This window comes from Malaclemys terrapin, chromosome 3 (assembly GCF_027887155.1).
Source record: "Malaclemys terrapin pileata isolate rMalTer1 chromosome 3, rMalTer1.hap1, whole genome shotgun sequence".
In the NCBI taxonomy this organism is placed as follows: domain Eukaryota; kingdom Metazoa; phylum Chordata; order Testudines; family Emydidae; genus Malaclemys; species Malaclemys terrapin.
The window spans coordinates 53,299,611-53,326,347 of NC_071507.1; the positions used below are offsets into that span (position 1 = coordinate 53,299,611).

General features: G+C 42.1%; 1 protein-coding gene across 1 annotated transcript; it reads left to right on the forward strand.

The window, feature by feature from the left end:
* The first annotated feature begins 13,730 nt into the window (after positions 1–13,730).
* On the forward strand, positions 13,731–22,188 carry LOC128834382 (histone H3.3A). The gene is made up of 4 exons (XM_054023050.1): positions 13,731–13,837; positions 15,361–15,515; positions 17,832–17,985; positions 21,550–22,188. The coding sequence occupies exons 2-4, from the start codon at positions 15,388–15,390 to the stop codon at positions 21,676–21,678; spliced, it is 411 nt and encodes a 136-aa protein (XP_053879025.1). The 5' UTR covers positions 13,731–13,837; positions 15,361–15,387; the 3' UTR covers positions 21,679–22,188.
* Positions 22,189–26,737: the final 4,549 nt, after the last annotated feature.

The following is a 26,737-nucleotide window of genomic DNA, read 5'->3' on the forward strand; positions in this document are numbered from 1 at the left end:
TTTTTCAGTAATAGTATGCTTTGATACTTTTGTATTTTTATGTTTTATTTTGTAAGCAAGTAGTTTTTAAGTGAGGTGAAACTTGGGGGTACGCAGGACAAATCAGACTCATAATTTGTGTGGACTGTCCCTTTATTTAATCTGTGAAGATTCTACAACTGAACCTCATCCCCTCATGACCAAGAACTAGGGCTGTCAAGTGATTAAAAAATTAATCACAATTAATTGCACTGTTAAACAATAATAGAATACCATTTATTTAAATATTTTTGAATATTTTCTACATTTTCAAATATATTGATTTTAATTTCAACACTGCATATAAAGTGTACAGTGCTCACTTTATATTTATGTTTATTACAAACATTTGCCCTGTAAAAAACAAAAGAAATAGTATTTTTCAATTCACCTCATACAAGTACTGTAATGCAATCTCTTTATCATGAAAGTTGAACTTACAAATGTAGAATTATGTACAAAAAATAACTGCATTCAAAAATAAAACAATATAAAACTTTAGACCCTACAATACACTCAGTCCTATTTCTTGTTCAGTCAATTGCTCAGATAAACAAGTTTGTTTACATTTGCAGGAAATAATACTGCCCGCTTTTGTTTACAATATCACCTGAAAGTGAGAACAGACATTCGCATGGGATTGTTGTAGCTGAAGTTGCAAGATATTTATGTGCCAGATGCGCTAAAGATTCATATGTCCCTTCATCTTCAACTACCATTCCAGGGGACATGCGTCCATGCTGATAATGGGTTCTGCTCGATAACAATCCAAAGTAGTGCAGACTGACGCATGTTCATTTTCATCATGAGTCAGATGCCACCAACAGAAAGGTTGATTTTCTTTTTTGATGGTTCGGGTTCTGTAGTTCCACTCTGTATGCATCCGAAGAAGTGGGCAATTTTCAAGTAGTCCACGAAAGTTTATGCTCTAATAAATTTGTTAGTCTCTAAGGTGCCACAAGTACTCCTGTTCTTTTTGCATTGGAGTGTTGCTCTTTTAAGACTTCTGAAAGCATGCTCCACACCTCATCCCTTTCAGATTTTGGAAGGCACTTCAGATTCTTAAACCTTGGATTAAGTGCTGTAGCTATCTTTAGAAATCTCATGTTGGTACCTTCTTTGCGTTTTGTCAAATCTGCATAAAAAGTGTTCTTAAAATGAACAACATGTCCTGGGTCATCACCTGAGACTGCTATAATATGAAATACATGGCAGAATGCGGGTAAAACAGAGCAGGAGACATACTATTCTCCCCCCAAAGAGTTCAGTCAAAATTTAATGAACACATTATATTTTTAACAAGCGTCATCAGCATGGAAGCATGTCCTCTGGAATGGTAGCTGAAGCATGAAGGGGCATATGAATGTTTAGCATATCTGGCACGTAAATACCTTGCAATGCCAGCTACAAAAATGCCATGCGAATGCCTGTTCTCACTTGCAGGTGACGTTGTAAATAAGAAGACAGCAGAATTATCTCCTGTAAATGTAAACAAACTTGTTTGTCTTAGCGATTGCCTGAATAAGAAATAGGACTGAGTGGACTTGTAGGCTCTAAAGTTTTACATTGTTTTGTTTCTGAGTGCAGTTATGTAACCAAAAAAAAAATCTACATTTGTAAATTGCACTTTCACAATAGAGAGATTGCACTACAATACTTGTATGAGGTGAATTGAAAAATACTATTTCTTTTATTTATAATTTTACAGTGCAAATATTTGTAATAAAAATAATAATATAAAGTGAGCATTGTACACTTTATATTCTGTGTTGTAATTTAAATCAATATATTTGAAAATGTAGAAAAACATCCAAAAATAATAAATAAATTCAAAAAGTTAATAAATTCAATTGGTATTCTATTTTTTGACAGTGCGATTAAAACTGTGTTTAATCGTGATTAATTGTCTTGAGTTAATCATGTGAGTTAACTGCGATTAATCGACTGTCCTACGAAGAACCTCTAGTACTGTAGTTTGTTAGAAAGGTTTTCATTAGTGGTTCCTCACTGCTTGTGGCTTGAGGCCTGCTTTTGCTATTCAGTAGCCACAATCATGTTAAACTCAACCCTGTGTTCTCTACCTTAATGGCCCAGATTGTGGTGGTTTAATTTTAAGACATCGTTTTTGGATGTTAAAGCCACTAAGGGTGAAGGACCCTGCTATATTTGACACTTCCTCTTTAAGCCCCGTCAAAGAATCATAGACGTTTAGGACTGGAAGGGACCTCAATAGGTCATCTAGTCCAGTCCCCTGCCCTCAAGGCAGGACTAAATAATAACTAGACCATTCCTGGGAGGTATTTGTCTAATCTGTTCTTAAAAGCCTCCAATGATGGAGATTTCACAACCCCTTTAGGCCAATGGTTCTCAAACTTTTTTTTTCGTGGACCACTTGAAAATTGCTGAGGGTCTTGAGTAGACCACTTAATGATCTTTCCAAATGTTGTTTCTACTGTTAACTAACTATTATAAAGCGCTTTGGATAAAAGCACTATATAAAAATAACCTTAATAATAATAATAAACTTTTTTTGTTCTACAAATAAAGGCACACAAATAACCTTAATAATAATAAACTTTTTTTGTTCTACAAATAAAAGCACACAACTCATATTTTAATATCAGTAGACTTACCTTTCTAATGCGATGGATGTGCCCTCTCACCCCGCCGCAACAGCCCCCGAGCTGGGGCTGGGAAGGAGGGGGTCTCTCCCTCTCTTCACCACTGCAGCAGCCCCCGAGCTGGGGCTGGGAAGGAGGGGGGTCTCTCCTTCGCCACAGCACCCACAGAGCTGAGGCTGGGAAGGAGGGCCGTCTCTCCCCGGCAGCCGCAGCCCTGGGGCGGGGGAAAATTGCTTCTTTCTCTGGCCACCACAGCCCTGCATGTCCCAAATTCCCCCCACCACCTCTTCTCACCCCACTACCCTTCCGACCTACCCTCTATTCCCCCCAAGGCCACCACCTCGCCTTATGTGTGCATCTTCTCCAGGATCCAGGCACCTAATTAGCGGAGCCAGGCCTGCGCAGCTCCACTAATTAGGTGGGTGGCCCTTCATTCTCTCGTGTGCGGCCACCCAGGCACGCACCTTAGACGGAACTATCTGTGGACCACCTCATAATCAGGATGTTTTTCCTAATGTCCTCCAATCTAAACCTCCCTTGCTGCAATTTAATCTTATTGCTTCTTGTCTTATCCTCAGAGGTGAACAAGAAGAATTTTTCACCCTCCTTCTTGTAACAGCCAATTTGCTCCTGAGAAGCTATGCATTACCATATCAATCCTTTGGACCCAGTACTGCCAACTCATATTCCTCTCAGAAGAGAGGTGTGGTCCAAACACAGGTCTGGGAGCCAGGCACTCCTGAATTCTAATTCTAGTTACAACACTGACTTCTCCTGTGGCCTTCAGCAAGTTACTTGGGGCAACACTTCCAAAGGTACCCTCCAGTTTTGCGGTTACTCATTTTTTATGTGCCCAGCTTGAGACATCTTGGCCTGATTTTCAGACGTGTCTGGTGCCTACAGATCCCTTTGTCCTCAGCTGTAATTGGGGTATCCCGCACTTCTGAAAGTTATACTCAAGGTATCTCAAGTTGGGTACTGTCAGAGTTAGATTCAGGACTCACAATTTGTTAGACCACTCTACTTATTAGCACAGTGCTCTGCTAATACACCCAGATAATGTGAGCACCATGCAAGACCCACACTACCTTATTTTATACAGATAAAAAGGGCGCGAACTTAACAAGAGGACAAAGAAAGCAGAACTGACAAGTTTACCTGAGACTAGACATACATATTCAATTTCCTTACTAACTTTTACAGATCTCCGGTTAATGTTCCACCATTAGCTTAAGTGGACTCATTGTTTATGCCTTAATGTTTCTTTTCCTGACACCTGTATTTCAACATTCCTTATTTCTGCTTAAAGGTACATACAGCATTTCTTTAATCCATTCTATTTTTACAATATAATTCATTCTACTTTCACAGTACCTAAAATCAGAGGCCAGTTCTGGAAAACTTTGGCCCCAACCTCTGCCTTAATTTCTTTGTCCATAAAAATTAAGCATAATATTAATATCTAACTTGCAGGATGTAGTGGCAGCTAGTTAGTTAATTTTTGTAAATCTCTTTGAAAGTGAAGAGTACTGCGTAAGTGCTAAGCATTGTTAAATTGTCATTGTAGTGAATTTCCAGATCTCAGTTATGCTGGCTGTGGGGATCACTCCGGTGATGAGAGCAGTTGACTTGGAATGGGTAGACAGAAGAAGAACAGAGAATGGATATTGTGTCATTCTGGCCCCACTCTCCATATGCATACACTGGGGTGAGCACTGTGTAAGCAGAGTTTTTAGGGGAGCCAACCTATCTAATCTGTGGTATTTATATGACAATAATCTAGGCACCTATTCTTCACAGTGATTGCTGCTTTTGCCTTGAGATGCCTCATGAAAAATGAGTGTGAGGTGAAGGGGAGGGGGGGAAATTATTGCTAAGGAGAAAAGGCAGGTTGGAACTGTGGCACAGTGATCTGTGTGATTGACAAAGAATTTGGAAAAACGTGCTTTCCTAGGAAGCTCTCTTTTATTTAAAAAACAAAACCTTCTAGGCTCATAAGACTGAGAAGCATGTAAAGTTACCTGCTGTCATTTTAAAATATGCTGCCTGCCATTCTGGCTCCTCATTCCCTCTTCAATTGTCCCTCAAGAGTCCAGTTTTCCTGAAAGTGGGTTTTGAGACTTGGGAGTACTCATTAAAAAAGATGGGATGCTGCAGAGTGTGACATTCCCCTCTGGTGTTATCTGGACCGGTGATCTGCTAGGTCACTCCAGTCTTGACTCTGGGAGCCAGCCTTACCCTGCTCTGCTGTGAGAACCCCCACTCCTGGGCTGTTCACGCACAGCCTCTAGCATGTAAGCTGCTCCTTGGATTGTGCAACCGAATGACACTAGTCAATATCTCCAGTCCCAGACACAACCCTAGGAACCTCCATCTTGCAGTATCCAGTTATGCCGGCTGGACGCTGCAAGCTGATATGAGTTTGTCAATTTAACAAAGAAATTGATATGTACCAGGCTTGTTATCCCAAGGGGAGTCTCTGACACCCTTCAAATCAAACGCACTGCTTCAGGTAGAATAAACAAACAGATTTATTAACTACAAAGATAAATTTTAAGTGATTATAAGTCAAAGCACAAGAAGTCAGATTTGGTCAAATGAAATAAAAGCAAAACACATTCTAAGAGGAGCGTAACACTTTCAATGCCCTTACAAATTTAGATGCTTCTCACCACAGACTGGCTTGTTGCCTTTCAGCCAGGCTCTCCCCTTTAATCAGCACTTCAGTCACTTGGTGTAGTGTCTGTAGATGTAGGTGGAAGAGAGAGGAAGAGTATGGCAAACGTCTCTCCCTTTTATCATGTTCTTTCTTCCCTCTTGGCTTTGCCTGCCCCCCTTTCAGAGTCAGATGAGCATTACCTCATTGCAATCCCAAACTGACCAAAGGAAGGGGGGTGACTCCCTGGAGAGTCCAACAGATCCTTTTGTTGCTGCGTAGGCCAGTGTCCTTTGTTCCTGTGAGGCTGGGTTGGGTTTGTCCCATACATGCCCTGATGAGGTGTGAACTGCCTCTCTGCTCTTGGAGAGTTTTTGCCTGGGCTTATTTTAAGCCATGAGGCTACATTTTCAGCCTCATAACTATATACATGAAATTATAACCTATAACATTACTGTAACAACAATTACTATAACATCACTATAACAACAATGCTCAGTGCATCATGAGCCTTCGAAAGACACCCAACATGACAAACTTTGCATTGGATACCACACAATTATTGTACAAGGATGAATATGGGGGTGCTGGGTGTTCCACCGAGCTACAGAGCGTCATACAGAGTATCTCAAAATTGTATTAGGATCAGATCACAAAATAATGATACCATTACTGAGAACGTATCTCAGCAGATGTTCAAAATTAGACCCATAATGCTTTAATGCTGTTTCAAGAGGACCTTACTCCTGTACTTTCACAATGAGGTGAACATACATATTTTGAAAGTACTGGGTCAAAAGAGCCTTGGTTTTTCAAATAAACTAATGATATTGAGGATCACACCTGATACTGAGGACTGCTGTTTGCTGGGGTATCCTGCATTGTGTTGTTTGCCTTGCACTGCAGTATGCTTGAGTACCGCTGTATGACTGCTGCCCCCCTGGGCACTCCTGAAACTGAGATGCATATCTCCTGAGTCTATTCCACTGAGAAAAAATATTAATTAAATAATACATCTCTTTTAGTTCTCCAAAATACGGTGCCTCCGAGAAAGTCAGAGCCTTTCAAGGAAACTTCAGCCTGGGTTGGATACCGCATCAGTGCAGAAGTGAGCGTATTTTATAAGAAAATGGCACTATGAAATCAGGCCAATGTGAGACTAAATGGATGGAAAATAGTAAGCCTGTGTTTTTTGTAATGCAAACCTACAGGGGCTTGTTTGCCAGAGTCCTGGGGCAACCCAACTCACTGAGGTTCTGCTAAATAGGAGATCAAAATAAATCATTGGAGTTGTAGGAATCTCATTTGAGAACTAATTAGACTTTATCCTGGTTGTTTCTCCTCAGCAGCTTAAACTCAGTCTATCAACACAGAAGTAAAGTACTAGGAAATAAAAGATTTGTCAGTAGCCTCCTTTGGGATGAGGCTCATGGGATAATCAGTTTCTTGCACAGGAAAGCATGAGCATTAAAAAAAGACCAAAAAAGTTATAACTTGGTCATGTATGAAGGACCTGGACAGCTAGAATGAGGTTAATTATTTTGATACTGTAACTTTAGGAAGCTATGTTTCCTCACATGTTTATGCTACCATCCTCTATATTAGGGGTTCTCAACCTTTTTCTTTCTGAGGTTCCCCCAACATGCTATAAAAACGCCATGGCCCACCTGTGTCACAATATCGGGTTTTCTGCATATAAAAGCCTGGGCCAGCGTTAAGGGGGTAACAAGCAGGGCAATTGCCCGGGGCCTCATGCCACAGGAGCCTCTGCAAAACTACATTGCTCAGACTTCGGCTTAAGCCTGAACTTCAATCCCATGTGGCAGGGCTTTGGCTTTCTGTCTGGGGCCCCAGTGAGTCTAATGCTGGCCCTGCTTTGAGAACCACTGCTCTGTATGCAGAAGACCTTTTAATCTCCCTCAAAATATCTTTATCTGTGCAAAATAACTTTTGCTTGTTGGGCTTAGTTTCAAATCTGTTTCTCTTTGTCCACCAGTTTTCCTTATAATGAATACAAATTTGCATTAGTACAGCAACTTTCGTCCAAGAACCTAAAAGCATTTTATAAATATCAATCAAGCCACACAATACCTCTCACATATGTATTATCACAGATACATTACGATGGGTAAACTAAGGCAGAGGTTAAATGGTATGCCCCACGTCAAACATAATAAGTGGAAATGTTGAGATAGAGCCTTGACTCCCAGCTCCCTTCTCTAAAGATTAGACCACATTTCCCCTAAAAATCACTTTCTGAGATATCATAGTATTTCCAGTCTTTGGTCCTGTTGTAAATTAACCCTGTAAGCATCTGTCTTACCCATAAGCCATACTAAATCTTTTTTGAGGTTGCTTAGAGCCCTGGTATGCATTCCTTTATTTTGTGTCTGATTCATTTAACTCTTTGGTACCTTAGGAGGTCACAGTGCCCTGTTTAATAAAAGTGTGTGGGTTTTTTTAAACTATGTACTTTGAAAGTTTTAACAAGTTTATAAATCCTTGCCATGTAAATATCAGAAACAAAACAATATTAGCTTTTGTTTAGAGAAACATTATCCAAGAATATAATCATCAGATCTTTCTGTTTAACAGGATGTTACCATATTACAGAGCATCATTACAACATCTAGCTTGGAAAAGAGGAGACTAAGGGGGGATATGATAGAGGTATATAAAATCATGAGTGGTGTGGAGAAAGTGAATAAGGAAAAGTTATTTACTTTTTCTCATAATAAAAGAACTAGCGGCCACCAAATGAAATTAATGGGCAGCAGGTTTAAAACAAATAAAAGGACGTTCTTATTCACACAGCGTATAGTCAACCTGTGGAACTCCTTGCCTGAGGAGGTTGTGAAGGCTAGGACTATAACAGCGTTTAAAAGAGAACTGGATAAATTCATGGAGGTTAAGTCCATTAATAGCTATTAGCCAGGATGGGTAAGGAATGGTGTCCCTAGCCTCTGTTTGTCAGAGGGTGGTGATGGATGGCAGGCGAGAGATCACTTGATCATTGCCTGTTAGGTTCACCCCCTCTGGGGTACCTGGCATTGGCCACTGTCGGCAGACAGGATATTGGGCTGGATGGACCTTTGGTCTGACCCAGTATGGCTGTTCTAATGTTCTTATAATATGTCAAAAATGTGTTTTTAGTAGTATAATGTTATGCAGAGGAAAGAAAAACAAAATGCACAAGTTTAGAGAGTCAAGTGAACTCTTCAGCAAGAGGCTGCAGCTTCCATGATGAGAGCAGGCCCACAGATGTATTAAAAATATAGTAGTGGTATTTATTCATGTCAGTTATCCATTCACTGAAACAATTTAACATATAATAAAAAGCAGCATAAACATGTGGATTATAAGGACAATCAAAGGAAATGGAAACATAGTGTAAAACCAAGCACAACTATTTAAAAGTTCCTCAGTATTATGTTTGGGACTTTTGTAATGTGTATTAGGAATATTGATTCTTTTGTACTGTTAGATTTTAAGTGTTCACCCCCCCCCATACAGTGGATATTGGTACACAAGACTTTCATAGCTGATATATATAATAAGATTTAAAAACAGCTATTGCAATACATATGTCAAACAGTGGATGATCCCACACATCATGAACTCTATGGTCCCTCTGCAATGTGCTGTGTGGCGGGCAGCAAAGATGTTATAAAAATCTGGTGCTGGTGTGGAGGGGATGTGGTTATACGGGATGTTCTCTTCTCTGTGTAGCCATCACTTTCTCCTCCACAGGAAATTCTGTAAAAAGTAGGGATTAGTTAATGCTGCTTCAAGTAGCATTTATTACCCTTCCATGCTCTATGGCCCCCATTTGGAAGGGTCAGAGAGTACAGACCACTGTCCAGAAATCAATGGCAGTATAAGTTTGCTTGTGCGTATGTGGTGGTGATGTTAGGGGGAGCCTGGAAGATGCAGACAGGATCAGTGTAAAATTAAGCTTTGAGTCAATTGGACTAAGAACATTCATAAGTCTTTGCAGGACTGAAGCCATAATGATGGGGGCAGAACTCATTTTATTCAAACCCACAGCAAATCAGTGATGATCCAGAATCAGAAATAGAACTCAGGAGCCCTGATTCTCAGTTCTCTGTGCTAATTCACCCCTATTTTCTCTCGTATAATGTTGTCTTTGAAATTCCTTTGGGGATAAAATTTCTCACGCTTAGGTGTCTCACAAAATGGGCTCATCTAGTTTCAATTGTCCAATTGATGTCTAGCTCACACAAGGTAGCTCAAAAAAGGTCTTTCTGTGACCTAAATACAAAATGTGTTCAGCTGTAGGCTCTGCCTAGTTTCTTGGGTTTTGGTAGAGGGAAGACCATCCATCCCCCGGCTTTACTTGAGGCCTGGTCTTTTAGTGCTACTAGAACACCTGCTGTGCTGTGCCTGGTCTGAAACCTGATTGTGAGGCATCCAACATTTGTTAGTTTGCTTCTGTGTTAACCTTTTAACTCAATGTCTGAAAAACACTTAAGAGACAAGATCTCTCAGTAGCACCCTCAGCTCTATTAACTGTTCTCTGGTTCTCAAAAGTGTCCTCTCTCATAGGTGCTGGAACTAAGGGTGCGGGGGGGTGCTGCATCACCCCCTGGCTTGAAGTGTTTTCCATTGTATACAGGGTTTATAGTTTGGTTCAATGGCTGTCAGCACCCCAACTATAAAAATTGTTCCAGCACGCCATCCTCCAGCAAAACATTGTGAAGGTAAAACTTGATATTCTCTGGTACTTTTAAGGTACAAACAAGAAAAAAAAAATGAATATTGTTTCAAATATTTTTTATATATTCATAAATAAATCCATTTTTCTTTCTTTTGCAAGTTGCCTTTAAGGATATTAGAAACATCAGTAAGAAAAGAGGAATTGAGATGAAGACAATGTAAAGAATTTAAATTTAAAGAAAGTTGAAAGATTTTGGGACAGATTCTCCCCTCAAATACGTGATTAATTTTGGCTTCAATGTGCATGGTTAACTGAGGGTACAGCTTGGTCCTAAAGATATTATTGTTGTAAGGTTTCAGTTCAACAGCAGGACAACAGCACAGCTGTAAGACCTGATGGGTAGATGCACATTTGATTTCCTCTTATTCCTTGCTCATGGGTTGCTTATAGGGGTTTCTTTCATTCACTATCTCCTGAATGGTTTGGTTTGGACCTGTGAGAAGGGAAAGGAACTGTGTTTTGTATCTTGGGAACCAGAAGAAGTGACTAGGTAAAGAGCAGGAGACAGGCTGAGCCAGAATATTCATGCTTTGTCCCACCCCCTATGACATCATGGAATTCAAGGGAATTTCCACCAAAGGCAGTGCTCCTGGCTGGGACAGCAGAATAGAATCATAGAATCATAGAATGTCAAGGTTGGAAGGGACCTCAGGAGATCATCTAGTCCAACCCCCTGCTCAAAGCAGGGCAGTTGTTTTCAAACTTTTTTTCCGGGGACCCAGTTGAAGAAAACTGTTGATGCCCACTATCTGGCGATGAGGGGTTTGGGGTGTGGAGGGGCTCAGGGCTGGGGCAGAGGGTTGGGGTGCAGAGGTAAGGGGTTCAGGATGTGGGAGGGGGCTCAGAGCTGGGGCAGGGGGTTGAGGTGTGGGAAGGGGTCTGGGCTCGGGGTGCAGGCTCTGGGGTGGGGCTGGGGATGAGGGCTTTGGGGTGGAGGAGGGGCTCCAGGTTTGGGGGGGGCTCAGGGCTGTGTCAGGGGGTTGGGGCACAGAGTTGGGGTGCGGACTTACCTCCAGCGGCTCCCGGTCAGCGGCGCAGCTGGGGTGCAGAGGCAGGCTTCTCTAGAAGCCAGACCTGCTGCTGGCCACTTCCAGGGTGCAGCGCAGTGTCGAAACAGGTAGGCTCTAGCCTGCCTTCGCTGGGCAGCACCACTGATGGGACTTTTAACATCCTGGTTGGCAGTGCTGACCAGAGCAACCCAGTGCCTGACATGCTGCAACCCAGTACTGGGTCGCGACCCGAAGTTTGAAAAACGCTGGAATAGGGCATCATTCAAAGCAATGTTGAACTTGAGTTAAGCATAGTTTAATGTTATTAATACAAATTATATTAAACCTAATGGTATGTTGAGAATGGAATGCAGCTTCCCCCTGCTCACTAGACTGTAAGCTAATGGCTCAATCCTCCAGTCCTTATTTACATGAAGATTCCCACTGAAATCAATAGGACTACTCGTGCTAATCAAGACTGCAGAGTCAGATCCTAACTGCTAAGAAAAGACCTATATTGTAAATGGAATCCCATATCCAATGCAACATTTCAATACATGAAAGCATAGTTACTTTATTTTTACATTTTAATATTTTTACAGTTAATACCAACAATAATGGCCTTTAGGCTGGGCACTTTCTCGCATTTAATAATTGTCTGTGCTAATGGCCGTTAACTCTTCCAACTAGTCATTGAAGTCTGTTTGCACTGTATCAGTAATAATGTTAATTTTGAGTGCCTGGCCTTTATTATTTTATATTGTATTTTATAATATCCTATTCTATACTATTATAATGATTTACTCTGGGCCTTCTTTCTTGTTAACTCTTAAAGTGCAGTTCTACTTTAAAAAATGATTGTAAAAGTAGTATCAGAGGATAACAGGTTTGTTTTCTCTATTGATTTTTCCAAAGTTTACAAGTAAAATGATATTTTTTTCTAACTGCTAGCTTCACAAACTCATCTTAAGATCAGAGAGTCAAACTATTTTTTCTGGCTCTTGCATCATCACCTGTGGTAAAGGTTCAGCTTAGTTATATACCTGTACAACTCAAGACAATTGGGTTGCACAGGTCTAACCGACTACAGAAGTTGACCCTGCAGCTACAACTTAGCAATCTGTTCATGATGGAAGAACAGGAGTACTTGTGGCACCTTAGAGACTAACAAATTTATTAGTCCACGAAAGCTTATGCTCTAATAAATTTGTTAGTCTCTAAGGTGCCACAAGTACTCCTGTTCTTCTTTTTGCGGATACAGACTAACACGGCTGCTACTCTGAAACCTGTTCATGATGGGTAAGTCAGACTAGAATTCAGTTCACTCTCCCATAGATATTTGAGCTTCTCAGGTTTAACAAAAATATAAAGGAAAATGCATGTTCTCATTAAATAATAAGGCAACAAATATAACTCTGAATGAACACAGGGATTAGATGAGTTGGATGAGCGGGCGGCATTTTTACATAGTCACTTTTCTGACCATAACTGCACTTTCACCTTGGAATAACCTCCTACTACTGATCCTCCAAGTACCTTCTCTCGTTCCCACTCTTTTCAAATCCCTCCTTATAACCCATTTCTCCCACAAATATTTTCCAAGCTGAGCTTCTCAGCAGTGATCCCTTCCCAATCTCATGCACCCTAAAGTCTGATTTTGCAGGGAGGGGGAAGAGAATTCTTTTATTGTAGATTGATTTTAAGGTGATTCTAAAAGTCTCACCTGGTTGCACTACAGGGTTTTGTTTTTATGTGTTTGAACTAGATACCTGCAGTTTCCCTAAAATACTTTTCCAGACCTAGGACTGATACAGCTCTTCAGATCTGAGCATCCTCAAACTTTGGATGTGTCAAGAACCAGCTCTAGATCTGAGTTTTTCCAGCCATGTCTAATTTCATTTTTTAACCTCCCAACATTCACTGTTCCAGCCTGTCAGTCCCTCAGACATTTTGCTTCTGTTCTTTGGGGGCAGGGACTGCGTCAGGCTCCCTAAAGCACCTTTGACATGTATGAATTACATTGGTGCCAAGGGTGCAGTGTTTGTTTGCACTGTTGTACATTGCAGTGTCCCAGCAAGAGGAGCCTGTGGGACCTATCCGGGCAGTGCCCCACAGGTGAGCCAGGAGCACGACTAATATTTTTATTTGTTCAGCAATTAGGGGCCCCTTGACATGGATGGGAGCAGGAGTTTACCCCGCACAAGAGTGTGGGGTTGCCTGGCCCTAGCCATCTCGGAGGGGGAAGGGCCATGTGGCGGGGTGGAGACAGGGCAGCGGCCGGGTCTGGTTGCGAGGTGCGGGGCTGGATACAGTTGGGGTAGGGGAGGGGCGGACTGGGACTGGGGGCCGGTTGCCGTTGGTCTGATCTCGCGCTGGCTGTTGGGCTCACGCCCGCGGTCGTTAGCCGCGGCAGAGTCCCCGAAGTGGCCTCGCGCTCCCTCCTGGCCGCTGGCCTCCCCCTCTGCTCGCGGGAAAAGGGAGGAGGGGAGGGAATCCCTCTCGCGCGCGCGGCGTGTCTTTTGTGTTTGTACACACAGAGCCCGGCTCAGAGGTTGAGCGGGGGCAGAGATGAGGGAGGGAGGAAGGGGAGTGGGCGTGGCCAAGCCTTCCCTCCATTGTGCACCATTGGCCGCTTGGCGGGCGATGGGGCGTGTCCGGGGCGGGATGGGGCGGAGCCAGGCGGCGGGGACGGCCCTCGCGAGTCAGCCATCTTTCAATTGTGCTCTCAGCCGCCGCCGCCAGCAGCAGTAGCTGTAGCTCCTCCTCGCTTCCTCCCTCCCTGCTCGGCAGCCGCTCTCAGCCCAAGCGGACGGGGGTAAGTCCCTAGCTCTCCCCCCAAGACTCCCCGCGCCCCGCAACCCGGCGGGGGCCCCCATGGCCGCCCCCCAACCCGCCGCACAAACTTTTGGGGGCCAGAAATCGCTGCTGGGAAGCGGCAGCATCCGGAGTCCCCCTTCTCCTCGCCACCTTCCCCTGCTCAGCCAAGGAGCCTGAGCTGCTCCCTTCCCCAGCACCCCCAGCCCCTCTTCGCTCGATCATTGCCCCCCTGTGCCCCCCTTACCCCCACTCCAAACCCCCCCCAACACCCTCCCCAGCCCCTTAGCTACCTCCTGAGCCCAACATCTCCCCGGATCAGGGCTGGGAAGCAGCTGCAAAGAGGAGCCACTTGCCAGCCCAGGGTAACTCTCCTGCCTTCCTTCCCCTGCTCCCCACAGTTGTTGCTCAGCTTCACCATCTTGTCTCTTTTCTCTGGTCACCGACCATATTTTTTTCCTATTGCATAAAAAACAATAAAAAAGGAAAGAAAATTGTAAAAGAAACAACCGCAACCCAGTGCATTTTTTTGCATTTTGATTGCAAACTTTTCCCCCATTCCCACTTGATCTGCACCCACATGGTTTGGAGTTCCTTGTATTTTTTGCATTATTTTTTGCAATTTTATTTTTTTCCCTCTTTGCAAAAGGACTAGGGCTGCATTTCGTGATTGTTTCCATTTTGTTCGGGTCTGGGAGATGAGTTTGCCAGTGAGAGGCGCTTGGGAGCGAGGCAGCCTTGGAAAAGCAATTGCACAGAAAGAGACAGAGAGGCAGCACCAAAAACAACCCCCCAAAAAAGTTTGTTGCTTTCTTGAACTTAAGTCAGACTCTTTTTGTTTGCAACATAAATAGCGATTTGCGTGTATTTGCTTTTTAATTTGCGGGCATAGCCGAGCGATTGCAATGGGCAGGTTGCTTTGCAGAAAGCTTTGAGGGGCTGCTTGTCTACTTTCCCCCTCTCTACTGTTTTGAAAGAGGTATTTTTGTTCAATGCAGACTATAAATTGGATGCAAGCCCCCCAATGTTTTTGAGGTAATATTTGTAGCACTTTTCAGCTGACGGGGGGAGAGCTACAGGGGGCGGTAATAATCTCTTATCTGTTGTTTGAATCGACCTATTTAGGTTTTGCTGCTGCATCGTTCATGTTTAACTCTTGGGTGAAACTGCATTTTAATAATAATCTGAGGTCTTCAGACACTTAATTTCTTTTGCAATTAGATAAATTAGGCCGATGGTCCTTTTTGGCTAGTGTGTTTTCTCCTAATTCAGCAGTTGAAAGGGAAGGATTCCTTTATGTGGCAAGCAGTTACCTAGGGTCGCAGTTTCTGTTGTGAGAAGTGTGGTGTTTGCATGGTACAGAGGTATAATCGGGATCATTTTAATTGTTCAATGTTGTACGTCTTTTGATTCTTGTTAGACAATATTTTTAAGGTGTAAAAGGTAAATCTGCATTTCCGGAACATCTGAGCTAGTGGTTAGGTTGTTGCAGTGTGTGATCGCATGGTAATTTTTTACCGATAGGTGTAAGGAAGAGAAGTTTTCAGGAACATGGCTCGTACCAAGCAAACTGCCCGTAAATCCACTGGTGGTAAGGCACCTAGGAAGCAACTCGCTACGAAAGCAGCTCGCAAGAGTGCGCCCTCTACTGGAGGGGTCAAGAAACCTCATCGCTACAGGTACAGAAATTACCAGGGACAAAGCTTGTGATGCAACATCCCCTTAACCAAACGGAAACGTTTATCGGAGCAGAACTTTTTGCATTGGGGGAACTTTGGTGGTTTTCATTTTAATTCTTGATCAGGGTGATTTTTACAATGCTTTCATTATTTCACCACTTGATTATGAACAAGTTTTAAATAATCCATAATATGTTTTATGTTGAACATTTGCACAGTGGCTTAAATTTATGTGTAGTAATAATAGGCTTATTTTATTTAACAGATTATGCATTTTAAATTATTTATGCAATTAAGACCTCGTTTAAGCTTAATCACATAAATGTCATCCAAACATATATGCACTTTGGTGATTTGGCTTCTAATTAATTTCTGTATTGTAACAGAATTAGACTGGAACAAACTTTAATGCACAGAACTGATCTTCATTTACTTAAACTGGTACAACACTGTCTTCACAGCTATTTCGCTATTTAATGAACTGACAGTGTAGTTAAGAGATTCTACCATTAGAGGGCAGAACATGTCTACATATAAGCAGAACCTCTGCAAATAATTTTATCTTCAGTTAACCTAAAATGAAGACTTAAATAGAGGAGGAAATAGGCTAGAATTACAGGTAAATCTCTTGCTGACAATTATGTTGTAATAAACTCTTTCATCCGGAAGGATCCTTGCGCAATCAAGAGTTTTAACATACGATTGTTCATCTTGAGGGATGGTCATTGTTGTTAAAGCGTGTGTGTGTGTTTCCTTTTGAGAAGAGGAACAGAAAGACATTTGGGAAAGTGAATGTAATCTTGAAACATTGCAAATGCATATTTTAAGAATGTTTTAGTCTGCATTCATGGTCCATAAGTAGTAGTAGAGAATACAGATGAGAAGAGGGAGATGGAAATTAATACTACAAATTAGTAAGTAACTTAAGGCAAAAAATGCAAAATTTTCATAATAAATGAAATATACACACAAATCATGACAGAAATGAACTGTGTTTTTGCAGAAAGATGGTATTAACATGAATTTTTAGTTAAAACGCTAATGTAAGGAAATTTCATGAATAGATTTTAAGTTCTTCGTATAAAATATAACCAAGGATATGATGTCTTTCAATGCCATTTTTATGGTCATAGCTACAGAGTAGGGAGGGAGTGACCTGTTTTTGACATTAATTAGCTCAGGGGTGGGCAAACTACGGCCTGCGGACTGGGTCCGGCCCCTCAGGGCTTTGGATCCGGCCCCTCAGGGCTTTGGATCCGGCCCACAGGATTGCCCCCTGTGGCGCCGCGGGCCCCGTGCCGCTCTCGGAAGCGGCCAGCACCACTTCCCGTGCGTTGCCCTTGTCTCCAGGCACCACCCCCTGCAGCTCCCATTGGCTGAGAACGGGCAACCGCGGCCAATGGGAGGTGCCTGGAGGTGCGGCAAGGGCAGAGCACGCAGAGCCCTCTGGTGCCCGCCCCCCCCTGCAGGGGCTGCAGCGCTTCCTGGAGCAGCGCGGGGCCGGGGACAGGGCAGGCATGCAGGGAGCCTGCCCTGGCCCTGGTGCGTGCCACTGCCACCCCGGAGCCACTTTAGGTAAGCCGGGCCGGAGCCTGAACTCTGCCTGCACCCCGCTCCAAGCCCCCTGCCTGGACCTTGCACCCCAACTCCCTGCCCTGAGCCCCCTTGTATACCCCGAACCCCTCCTGCACCCCAACTCCTTGTCCGTAACCCCTTCCCTCAGTCCGCACCCCTCCTGCGCCCCTGCCCTGAGCCCCCTCCTGCACTCTGCACCTCTCCTCTGCCCCAATTCCTTGCCCTGAGCCTCTTCCTGCACACTGCACCCCAACCCCCTGCCCCGGCCCTGCATACAATTTCCCCGCCCAGATGTGGCCCTTGGTCCAAAAAGTTTGCCCACCCCTGAATTAGCTGGTTGAGGTAAATCCTTGGGGAGAGTCTGGCTTAATTTGACCAGAAAACTCATGTTAACTCTACAACTTGCCTTATCTACACTTAGTTTAACACATGTTGATTAGTGTACGTTAGCTAATGTGTTGTACACCTTTTTTCATGCTGAAGACAAGGCTTAGGAGGGCCTACTCTTGTTGCTTATCCATAGGTGGAATGCCTGTTGAAGCTAATATACAAATGAATGATGAGATCAGGCCCTCTTTGTAAGTCAAGATGTTTTTGTGTTGTAAATACTGAGATGCTTCTAGTAAAAACAGAGCATATACAAAACGTTCCTCGTTCAGATTAGAAGAACGTGAGTTATTTGATATTCTAAAACGATATAAATTATTTGTAAATGTTAATTATTTTTTTATTAATTAAAAGGCCGGGTACTGTGGCTCTCCGTGAAATCAGACGTTATCAGAAGTCTACTGAACTTCTGATCCGCAAACTTCCCTTCCAGCGTCTGGTGCGTGAAATTGCTCAGGACTTCAAAACAGATCTGCGCTTCCAGAGCGCTGCTATTGGTGCTTTGCAGGTAAAACTTAAAGGAAGACTGTGATTTATTTTTAGGCCTAATTTAAATGAATTATTTTTGTGCGTGGATATCTATAGACGACGAGCTTGTGAAACTCAAGGCAGTTATTCTGCTTAGATTTGTATGCATCTGTATTCATATTCAGAAGGTGGTTAAATGATGTCCCTGTCTGCTAGTGTGGATTCCTAATAGTTTGAGTACTGTCTAACAAAATAAGTTACCTGGTGTTTCCTCATGCGAATATCTAAAAACATCACAAAGAACTAAAGAAGCATCCCTAACTGAAAGCTCTAATATTTTTAAAAAAATAATTTAAGCAGATTAACTTAGAGTACCCTGAATACCTGAAAAAAGGTTTATCAAGGAAATAATTCATCATGGCTGGAGTGGAACTGCTGGGATATTGCTGTAAATATGCACACAAATTAATCTGCAGTAACTTTTATAGAAGTATCCTTATGCTGGTAAAACATGGACATGATTTAAAAGAATATTTTCTTTAGAGCAGTAGCTGATAGGGCCATGCTGTTGCCTTTGTTACTATGGGAGAGAGGATGTGATAGGTCAGTTCCATAAAGTCATGTAATTGGCTAGGCTGTTTCTATGGTTAGTCAAAATTTCACTTGATTGGTGAACTTCAGAAGTAGGCATCTACCGATTCAATTCTAGGTGAATTGATGCTACAGCATTCAATTTGCCCAAAGTAATTAACTTTTTGTTGTTGAATCATTTATAATTTGATAAAATCTAGTCAATAAAACAATTTTATAAAAATGCCATAAATATATTATTAACATTGGAAATAGCTCTCATAAAAAAATCTCCTAACTTATTAAATGCAGAAATAGTAATTTTCTCATATTAAACTGAGATAAATCTTGTATTCCTTCCCTCTCACTTAAATTTTGTAATAATTTAACATCTTTTAAAGCCAAGCACTTTGAGAGTAGATAATCTGTGTGTTTTTAATTTAAGGTTTCAGGACACTCAAAAACAAACTTCACTGAGCACACATTTAGGTAACCAGTTCTTGCCTAAAATACAGTTAGTATGACCAGGATTAATAATTGCATATTTGCCAGCATTTCAGTTATGTACCACAAAGTATATTGGGAAATTGGTGGCTTTTTATTGATCCTGCTTTTGCAACTTAAATCCTGAATAGTTAAATTTTTGTTATCGCTGCATATAAAAATGATTTGGCAATTTTCAGTATTAAATCTTAATACAACTGTAACTTAATATAACTGGATAAAGCTGCTATATTATAGCATAGCATAGCAGGGGTGGCCAACAGTGGCTTGCCAGCCGCATGCGGTTCTTTTACAGTTAGTGTGTTCCCCTCCACGTCTCCCCCCCCCCCATTCTCTATCTACCAGACTGGGGGTGGGAGGGGAGCTCAGGGCTTCTGCCCTGCGGCAGCATAGTGAGGCTAGGGGCTTCTGCCAGAGACAACTGGTGCCTGTTGAGAGTTGGGGGGGGGGGGGGGGCAAACATTTAAATTGTGCCCCCCCAACAGCTTGAGGCGTGCCTCTTCCCCCCCCCCCCCCCCCCCCCAGCAGCCCTTCTCTGCAGCTCCCAGGTGTTAGCTCTGTTGTGTGGAGAGGCAGCAGCATAAGGAGAGGCGCTCCAGCAGCTGCTGTGCAGGGAGGGGGGCTGGCGGCACCATGTGACCGAGTGGGGCCAGCAAACCCTGGCAAAAATCGGGGGGGAGGGCACGTGACCCCATATGCTCCCCCCATGTGTTGCCTCTGGCTTCTGCCCAATGGAGAAGGGAGTCTTGGGGTTTCAGCCCCACGGAGCATGCCTGCCGAGGCTTAGGACTTCAGCAGGAGTGGGGATGAAGCCCTGAGCCTGGGCGGGGTCCTCGTGCAGGGCTGTAGCCCTGAGGCCCTCCCCTCCGCACAGGGCTGAAACCCCAAGCCCTGACAGGCACACCCCAAATCTTGAGCTTTTGAAGATTGTTGTATGCGACTCGGGGGGTCAGTAAGTTTGGCCACCCCTGCATTATAGCATCCTTTCTTCTCTTCTCATTGTGAAAAATAGTAGTGCCTACTTGTCTTGATAAAGTTCTATTAAAGTTCTGTGTTCAGGTAATTAGAAGGACCAAATATTTCAAGTGGGTGGCTTGTCTCTAAATGATTTTGCTTATTATTTCTAAAGCAAACGTCTGTGGTTAGTGACCCATACATGCTTAATTTCAACAGCTGATTTCAGTGGGGCTCACATGCTTAAAGTTAAGCATGTGTGTAAGTGAGGGATTGTGGCATGAGGCTTTTAAATCCTTAAATGGTGTTTTAAAATCTAGTGGGAGACTCTCAAGATTTTTGGGTTTGTCTACACTAGTTTTTTTTACCTGGAATTAACTGATTGCAGATTAACTCAAATGCTAAAACATTTCAAAGGCTAATCTGGATACATCCCACTTATCCCTTTTGTTTCAGGATAGAAACCTTTGGTTTACTCTAGTGCTCAGCCTAGTGGTAGATCTTGCCAGGCAAAAAGGGTACATGTCTTTATTTTTCCAATCCTGTTGGCTCATCCTAGTTACCTGAACGTGATTGAAAAGCCCTGTTAAGATGCAGGCTGATTTGTATTGAGTCTATGTTGTAGACTGCGCTCCCTTCCCCCACAGGCTTTAACTTGACCACTTCACTATATGTTAATGGCAGAGTATCTGGTCTACGCTAGGCTTCTAATGTATGTTCGGCCTTGTTGTCAGTAGGAAAAGCTGTGTGCTGAACTCAAAATAACGAATTCCAGGAAAAATCCTAGTGTAGAAAGGTAGTTACTAGTTTTCACATGAATTAGCAGGTCAAGTTAAAGAACATGTGGGAGCCTAGATACACCTTTTGCTCATCGAGACACACCTTTTAATGCTACAGTTGTCCTATTATTCCATTCACAAGTACAGGTCAAAAGAAAGTTCAGCATCAATCTATATACTGTGTAAAAAATTTAAGCAGTCTTCCAAATTTGCTTTACAGGTATAGAAGCTGCAGAACATCTGTATGGGCTTCGTACCTGTTTCTGTATTGTGTATTTTAGAAGCTAACTTGAACGTTACTTGATGTTAGAATTCAGACTCTTGCTCACTTCAAACAGTGTAAGCTGTTCTACTGAGTTTAGTGTCACTCTTAATCATAATAATGGGCTTCAAGTTCCTCGTCAAAGTATTTTAAAATGATTAAATATTTCTTTATTTAATTGTAGGAGTACTGTTGTAGCTATATTTCCCAATATCTTACGTTTTGGTCAAAGTATTTCTGTAATCATCTTCCAGAGAATAACCGCTAAATAGCAGTGGTATACCAAACTTTATTTGACCGAAGGTACAGAAAATCTTTATCTGTGGAAGTAAAAGTAATACAGGTTGGCTGTTTGTAGGGAAGCAGTGAGAGAGACTGCCACACTATTGAAAATACTAAACTGTTGGTATCTTTAATAGATACGTTCATAGACTTGTAATTATTACGATTACTTGAGATTCTGTCATGGACTCCTCTATTCTTTTACGTGCTGCGTGTGTAAAAAGTCTTTAACTCTTTGTTTCTTCTATAATAGGAGGCAAGTGAAGCCTACCTGGTTGGCCTGTTTGAAGATACCAACCTCTGTGCTATCCATGCCAAACGTGTCACAATCATGCCAAAAGATATCCAGCTAGCACGCCGCATACGTGGAGAGCGTGCTTAAACTCCACTATGGTGGGTTTGTCCTTCTCAATACAAATCTCTTCTTCCTGTTATTGGTAGTAATGAACGTTAGATATTTTTTTTCCATGGGGTTAAAAGGTACCTAAGTATATGGTTGCAAATGGAAACATAGGGGACAGAATCGGGTATTGGCAAGTTTTTTTCCATTTTCATTTGTGTGTGGATTTTTAATATAAATGCGGAGACATAAAGCATTAATGCAGTCAAAAATGTTTCAGTGAACAAGTTTCAACAATTCAACTTTATATCAATTATAAATAAACCTGTCAAATTTTTCTGGACGATGCCAGCATTTGGATTTTTTTAAAACAAGTAAATTTCTTATCGATGGCAATTAAATGGTGTTTGTAGCGTTTTTATCATACAGTAGATTCCATCCATTCGCTATACTTTTCTAACTGAGTTGTCCTACATGCAAGTACATGTTTTTAATGTTGTCTGTCTTCTGTGCTGTTCCTGTAAGTTTGCTATTAAAATACATTAAATGACACCTGCTTTTATTCTTGTTTTTTAAACCTTCTACTTGGATCGTCATAGATATAAGTGTTCAGTGTATAGGTTTTGGACAACTTTTCTACAGATTCCTCTTCCTGCTCCAGTTTTAATACTGAAAAATAACATTTCCAGCATTGTTTTAACATTAGCTTAGTTCCATAAGAGTGTGTCCTCACACTATCTGTGAAGTAGCTGCTTTTTTAAAAGAAAATAAAGTTACTTCATTGTTGGAGGAAAGTGAGTTTTGAGCCTCTAATCGCTTCAGGGTTAAGCAGTGCTTTTTTTTGATAAGTGTATTAAATAGGTAGAGACTAGGATGTGGAAGCAGTATGGAAACCACGAAGAAAGTCACTGGGTAAGAGTTCTACATTTCATTATATATTAAAAAAAATTGTTGGTAATTTGACTCTTTTTTTACTTCAAGTAAAAACTGTTCATTCATGCAGAGTCTGGAAGTAAACCTTCAGTCCATGCAGAACATAATCAAAAGAACCCAGGGCAAACCAAGGCAAAATGTAATTTTTTTTTTTTTATTATTAATCTCTTCCTCTGTGCACACCGCCCATCTCATTCTGAACTAGGTAATGTTTGCTTTGTTTTGATGAGTGCCTTTTTTAAACAGTTCTTTGCCCTGGTTGAGAACTCAGCATATGCACCATTGCCTGTAATTCCTACTCCCTGTTCAAAATAATAATATACTACCTGCATGATAAGTCGTCTTTTAGTTTTGAGCTCTCATGCAAGTAGTGAATCAAGCTGAGTAGGTACTGCAAAGGCTCGTATTGGAATATCAGTTTTATTTTTTTAAACTCTCCTTGATTGTGCCTCTGTGTTCATTTTAAATGAATGTTCCAAACTTCTGTCTGTAAAACTTGATTAATTTGTTAATTTTGAATTCATAATAGTGGTTAACTTCATTGGAAACTTGACTTTAAGGTTTCTTATCATCCAGCTGAGGAAGAACATACCACATTACTCTTTTTTAGTCAACAGCTCTAATATCTAACTAATTTCTGCTCTGTAACTCATTTACAGGTAATAATCTGAGTGAAATTCTCCCCGTGCATAGTCCCTACAAAACCTGTGTGCCCCTGAGTCCCTCAAAAAAGGACTTCATGTCACAGAGGTTTTATGCAAGGGTGAGTTTCATCCTCTGCAGATACCTTGAAACAATAGATTCATGATCTGTTTTGGCAGTTCCTGAAGAGAGAGAGCCAAAACTTATTCAATAAATCATGTTCATAACTTGCCCAGCTCCAGTAGTAATGAATACTATCTGCCAGCATTGTTAAGAGTGAAGTCTCTTAATGGAGTAGCTTGTCAAGGAAAAGTAATGCCATACAGTGTAGTTAGAGCAGATCGTTTGATGCTAAACCTGTCCAAATCTGTGAACCAAATATCGATGAATATTTGATTGACTGTCTTGCAAGAACCAACCCAATAGAACTGTTAAAGGTGAGCAGCAAAGATTGTTTAAGTAAATTGAGATTTCAAGCCTGCCCTCTCTGCACATATGTCTGGTAAACTCTCTTTAATACAAACAGCCTATATTCAAACATTAACTGCCTACAATGTCATATAGTTAGGGCCCTACCAAATTCTCGGCCATGAAAAACGCACTACAGGCCATGAAATATGGTCTTTTGTGTGCTTTTACCCTATACTATACAGATTTCACGGGGAAGACCCCCAATTTGAGAAATGCTGGTCATGATCCAAAAGGGAGTTGCAGGGGGGTCACAAGGTTATTTTAAAAGCGTCATGGTATTGCCACCCTTACTTCTGCGCTGACTTCAGAGCTGGCTGGCCAGAGAGCAGCGGCAGTTGGCCGGGTGCCCAGCTCTGAAGGCTGTGCCCTGCCAGTAGCAGTGCAGAAGTAAGGGTGGCAGTACCATACCATGCCACTCTTATTTCTGCGTTGCTACCTTCAGAGCTGGGTGGCTGGAGAGCAACGGCTGCTAACTTGAGGGCCCAGTTCTGCAGGCAGCAGCAAAGAAGTAAGGGTAGCAATACCATACTATGCCATCCTTACTTCTGTGCTGCTGTTGGTGGTGGCTCTGCCTTCAGAGCTAGGCTCCTGGCTAGCAGCTGGAGAACGGCAGCTCTGTCACCAGCAGCAGCACAGAAGTAAGGGTAGCAGTACTGTAACCACCCTTAGAAAAACCTTGTGACCCTCCCCCAACTTCTTTTTAGGTCAGGAGGGACCCCTACAATTACAACACAGTGAAATTTCAGATTTATATAGCTGAAATAATGAATTAATAATTTTAAAAATCCTATGACCATGAAATTGACCAAAATGGACCGTGAATTTGGTAGTAGGGCCCTCCTATATTTGGATTTCCAATTTATATACATCAGCTGATAACACCTAAACTAGTTAAATTTATCCAATTTTCTGTAGCTGGCAATGATGTTGGGTATTTTTCCTATAACTTGAACTCAAGTATTGGTAGGTAAAGGAGTGGAGGGACTTAATTTCCCCCTCCCACATGTCAGAAAAATAAGTCTAAATGTGTTGGTATGGGATATTAGTACTTTTTTTTTCTTTTAATTGGGTTGGGGAGAACGGAACGATAAGGCACCAACTGACTATAGACTGCAAAACGTTTTCTCAAAGAATTTAAAACTTTTATTTAAAGCTAATAAATTAAAACAAAAGTTTTAAATCGACCAAAGCAAGAGAATTCAGAATGGAAGGAAGGCTGATACCCAAACCTAAACTTGCCATGTTTTTCTTGCAGTCAGTATTGAAGCATGTAATGTTAGACTGTTCTTAGATTCTTGCATCTTTCCAAAGTGCTAGTTACAACTGTTACACCCCTAAAGAAGTGGTGTGCAGTGAATCCTGGTATGATTTGTTAGGAGCATATTTTCCCCCAAATCTTTTATTAAGAGCTCGTAATTTGTATATTAAGTACCCTTCCCCTGTAAGTTATTCCTGTGGAATTTTGGGCCTTTAGCTTTCTGCCCCCATTGTAAAGAAAGCAATAGATTTGTGAATATAATCTACACCAGAGTATTGCTTTACATTCAGTTGTTTCTATAATGTCCCCCTCCCACCTTGCCCTTTCAATATTTACCATGAGAAGCAGCAGAAGAGCTCCTGAATTGATCTGATTTTTTTAAAAATAAAATGATCTTACTATAAGACAGGTGTCACTTACTTTTTTTTTAAAACTTGCACTCAATAGGCTACTTCATCTCCTAGCTCAGTGAATATGCAAATGCTAAATAAATAAATCTAGGTGGCTATTCTCATGGGAATGGACAGGAAATGTGAAGTCTCCATATTTTTTTTTTGGTCAGGTCTTGGAATGAGATCTACATGGATTTAACAGTTTTTTGTTTTTGTTTTTGTTTTTTTTAAGTGGGGAGAGAATCAGGCTGTAGACCAGGGAGTTCTTAAACTAGCATATGAGCTTCATGTTCCGTCCATTCACTTAAGAACAATTTTTTTTAATAGGATGGCATGCGAACCAATAAAGCTTAAGAGCCACTGTTCTAGATCCTTCTCAGCGTAATGTCTCTAAGAGCTGTGATGACAATGACTTCCTTGCTGGATTGGGAATTTGCCTTAAAGGCAACTTCTACAGGGCTGGGAGGACAAACATTCTGGTGTTAATTTAAGTACAGAAATTGCCCAGGGAGAGAGGACTAAGCTTCTGCTGCTGCTAGCTTTAACCCACTCTTTCCCACTGCTGTAGCTCCCCTGCTTTTGGTGTCAGGGAAGGAAAACGGTATTAAGGCACTGCTTCAGCCTAGCCAAAACTGTGGGGTGTGCCTCCTTCCCCCCACCCGGGAGGGCATGGAGGAACGTTTGGGGTGGCATGCAGCAGGACCTGGGGCAGTCCTCATGGGGTGTGGGAAGGGAATGCCACCCAGCCCTGCCCTGTCTTCAGCTGCAGCCCCATCCCCAACTCTGTCCTCATTCCCTCTCTGCCCCCAGGTCAGCTCTGCCTCTAGCCCCAGCTCCTTCCCCATCCCCAGTTCTGCCCCCAGCTCTGCCTTCAGCACAAACTCCTCTGCTGAGCTAAGAGTGCAGTAATGGAGGGGTGGGGCGTGACAGGAAAAGTTTGAGCCCACTGGTCTGGGCTGAGAGCTGCTAGATGTGTGTACACTTTACTCATGGAAGGGATGTGTATGATATAGCCCGGCTAAGTTTTAAGATGCTGACCTTGATTGTGTGTCCTTTTCTATGGTGACTAGGAATGGATTACTATGAAACACTAAAGTGGTTTAGTAGAGTGCAGCTCCAGTCACTCCTTCAGTTGGGAGACAGAATATACTTGTAATGTGTTAAAATTAACTCAAGAAATTATATTTTAACCAGTGCAGTGTCGTTCCCCCCCTCTCCCCCCCCAATTTGCACATTAGCATACAGCCATTGTATTGTTTGACTGGTGTGAGCAGCAGCTATCAATGGGTCTGGTTGCTGTCTGTATATGCAAAGTGGGCATCAACTGCAAAGAAATTCAGCCTATAATTGAAAAGACTCTTAAAGCTCAGTTGTATTAACTGAATATACTTTAACCAGTCTCTTT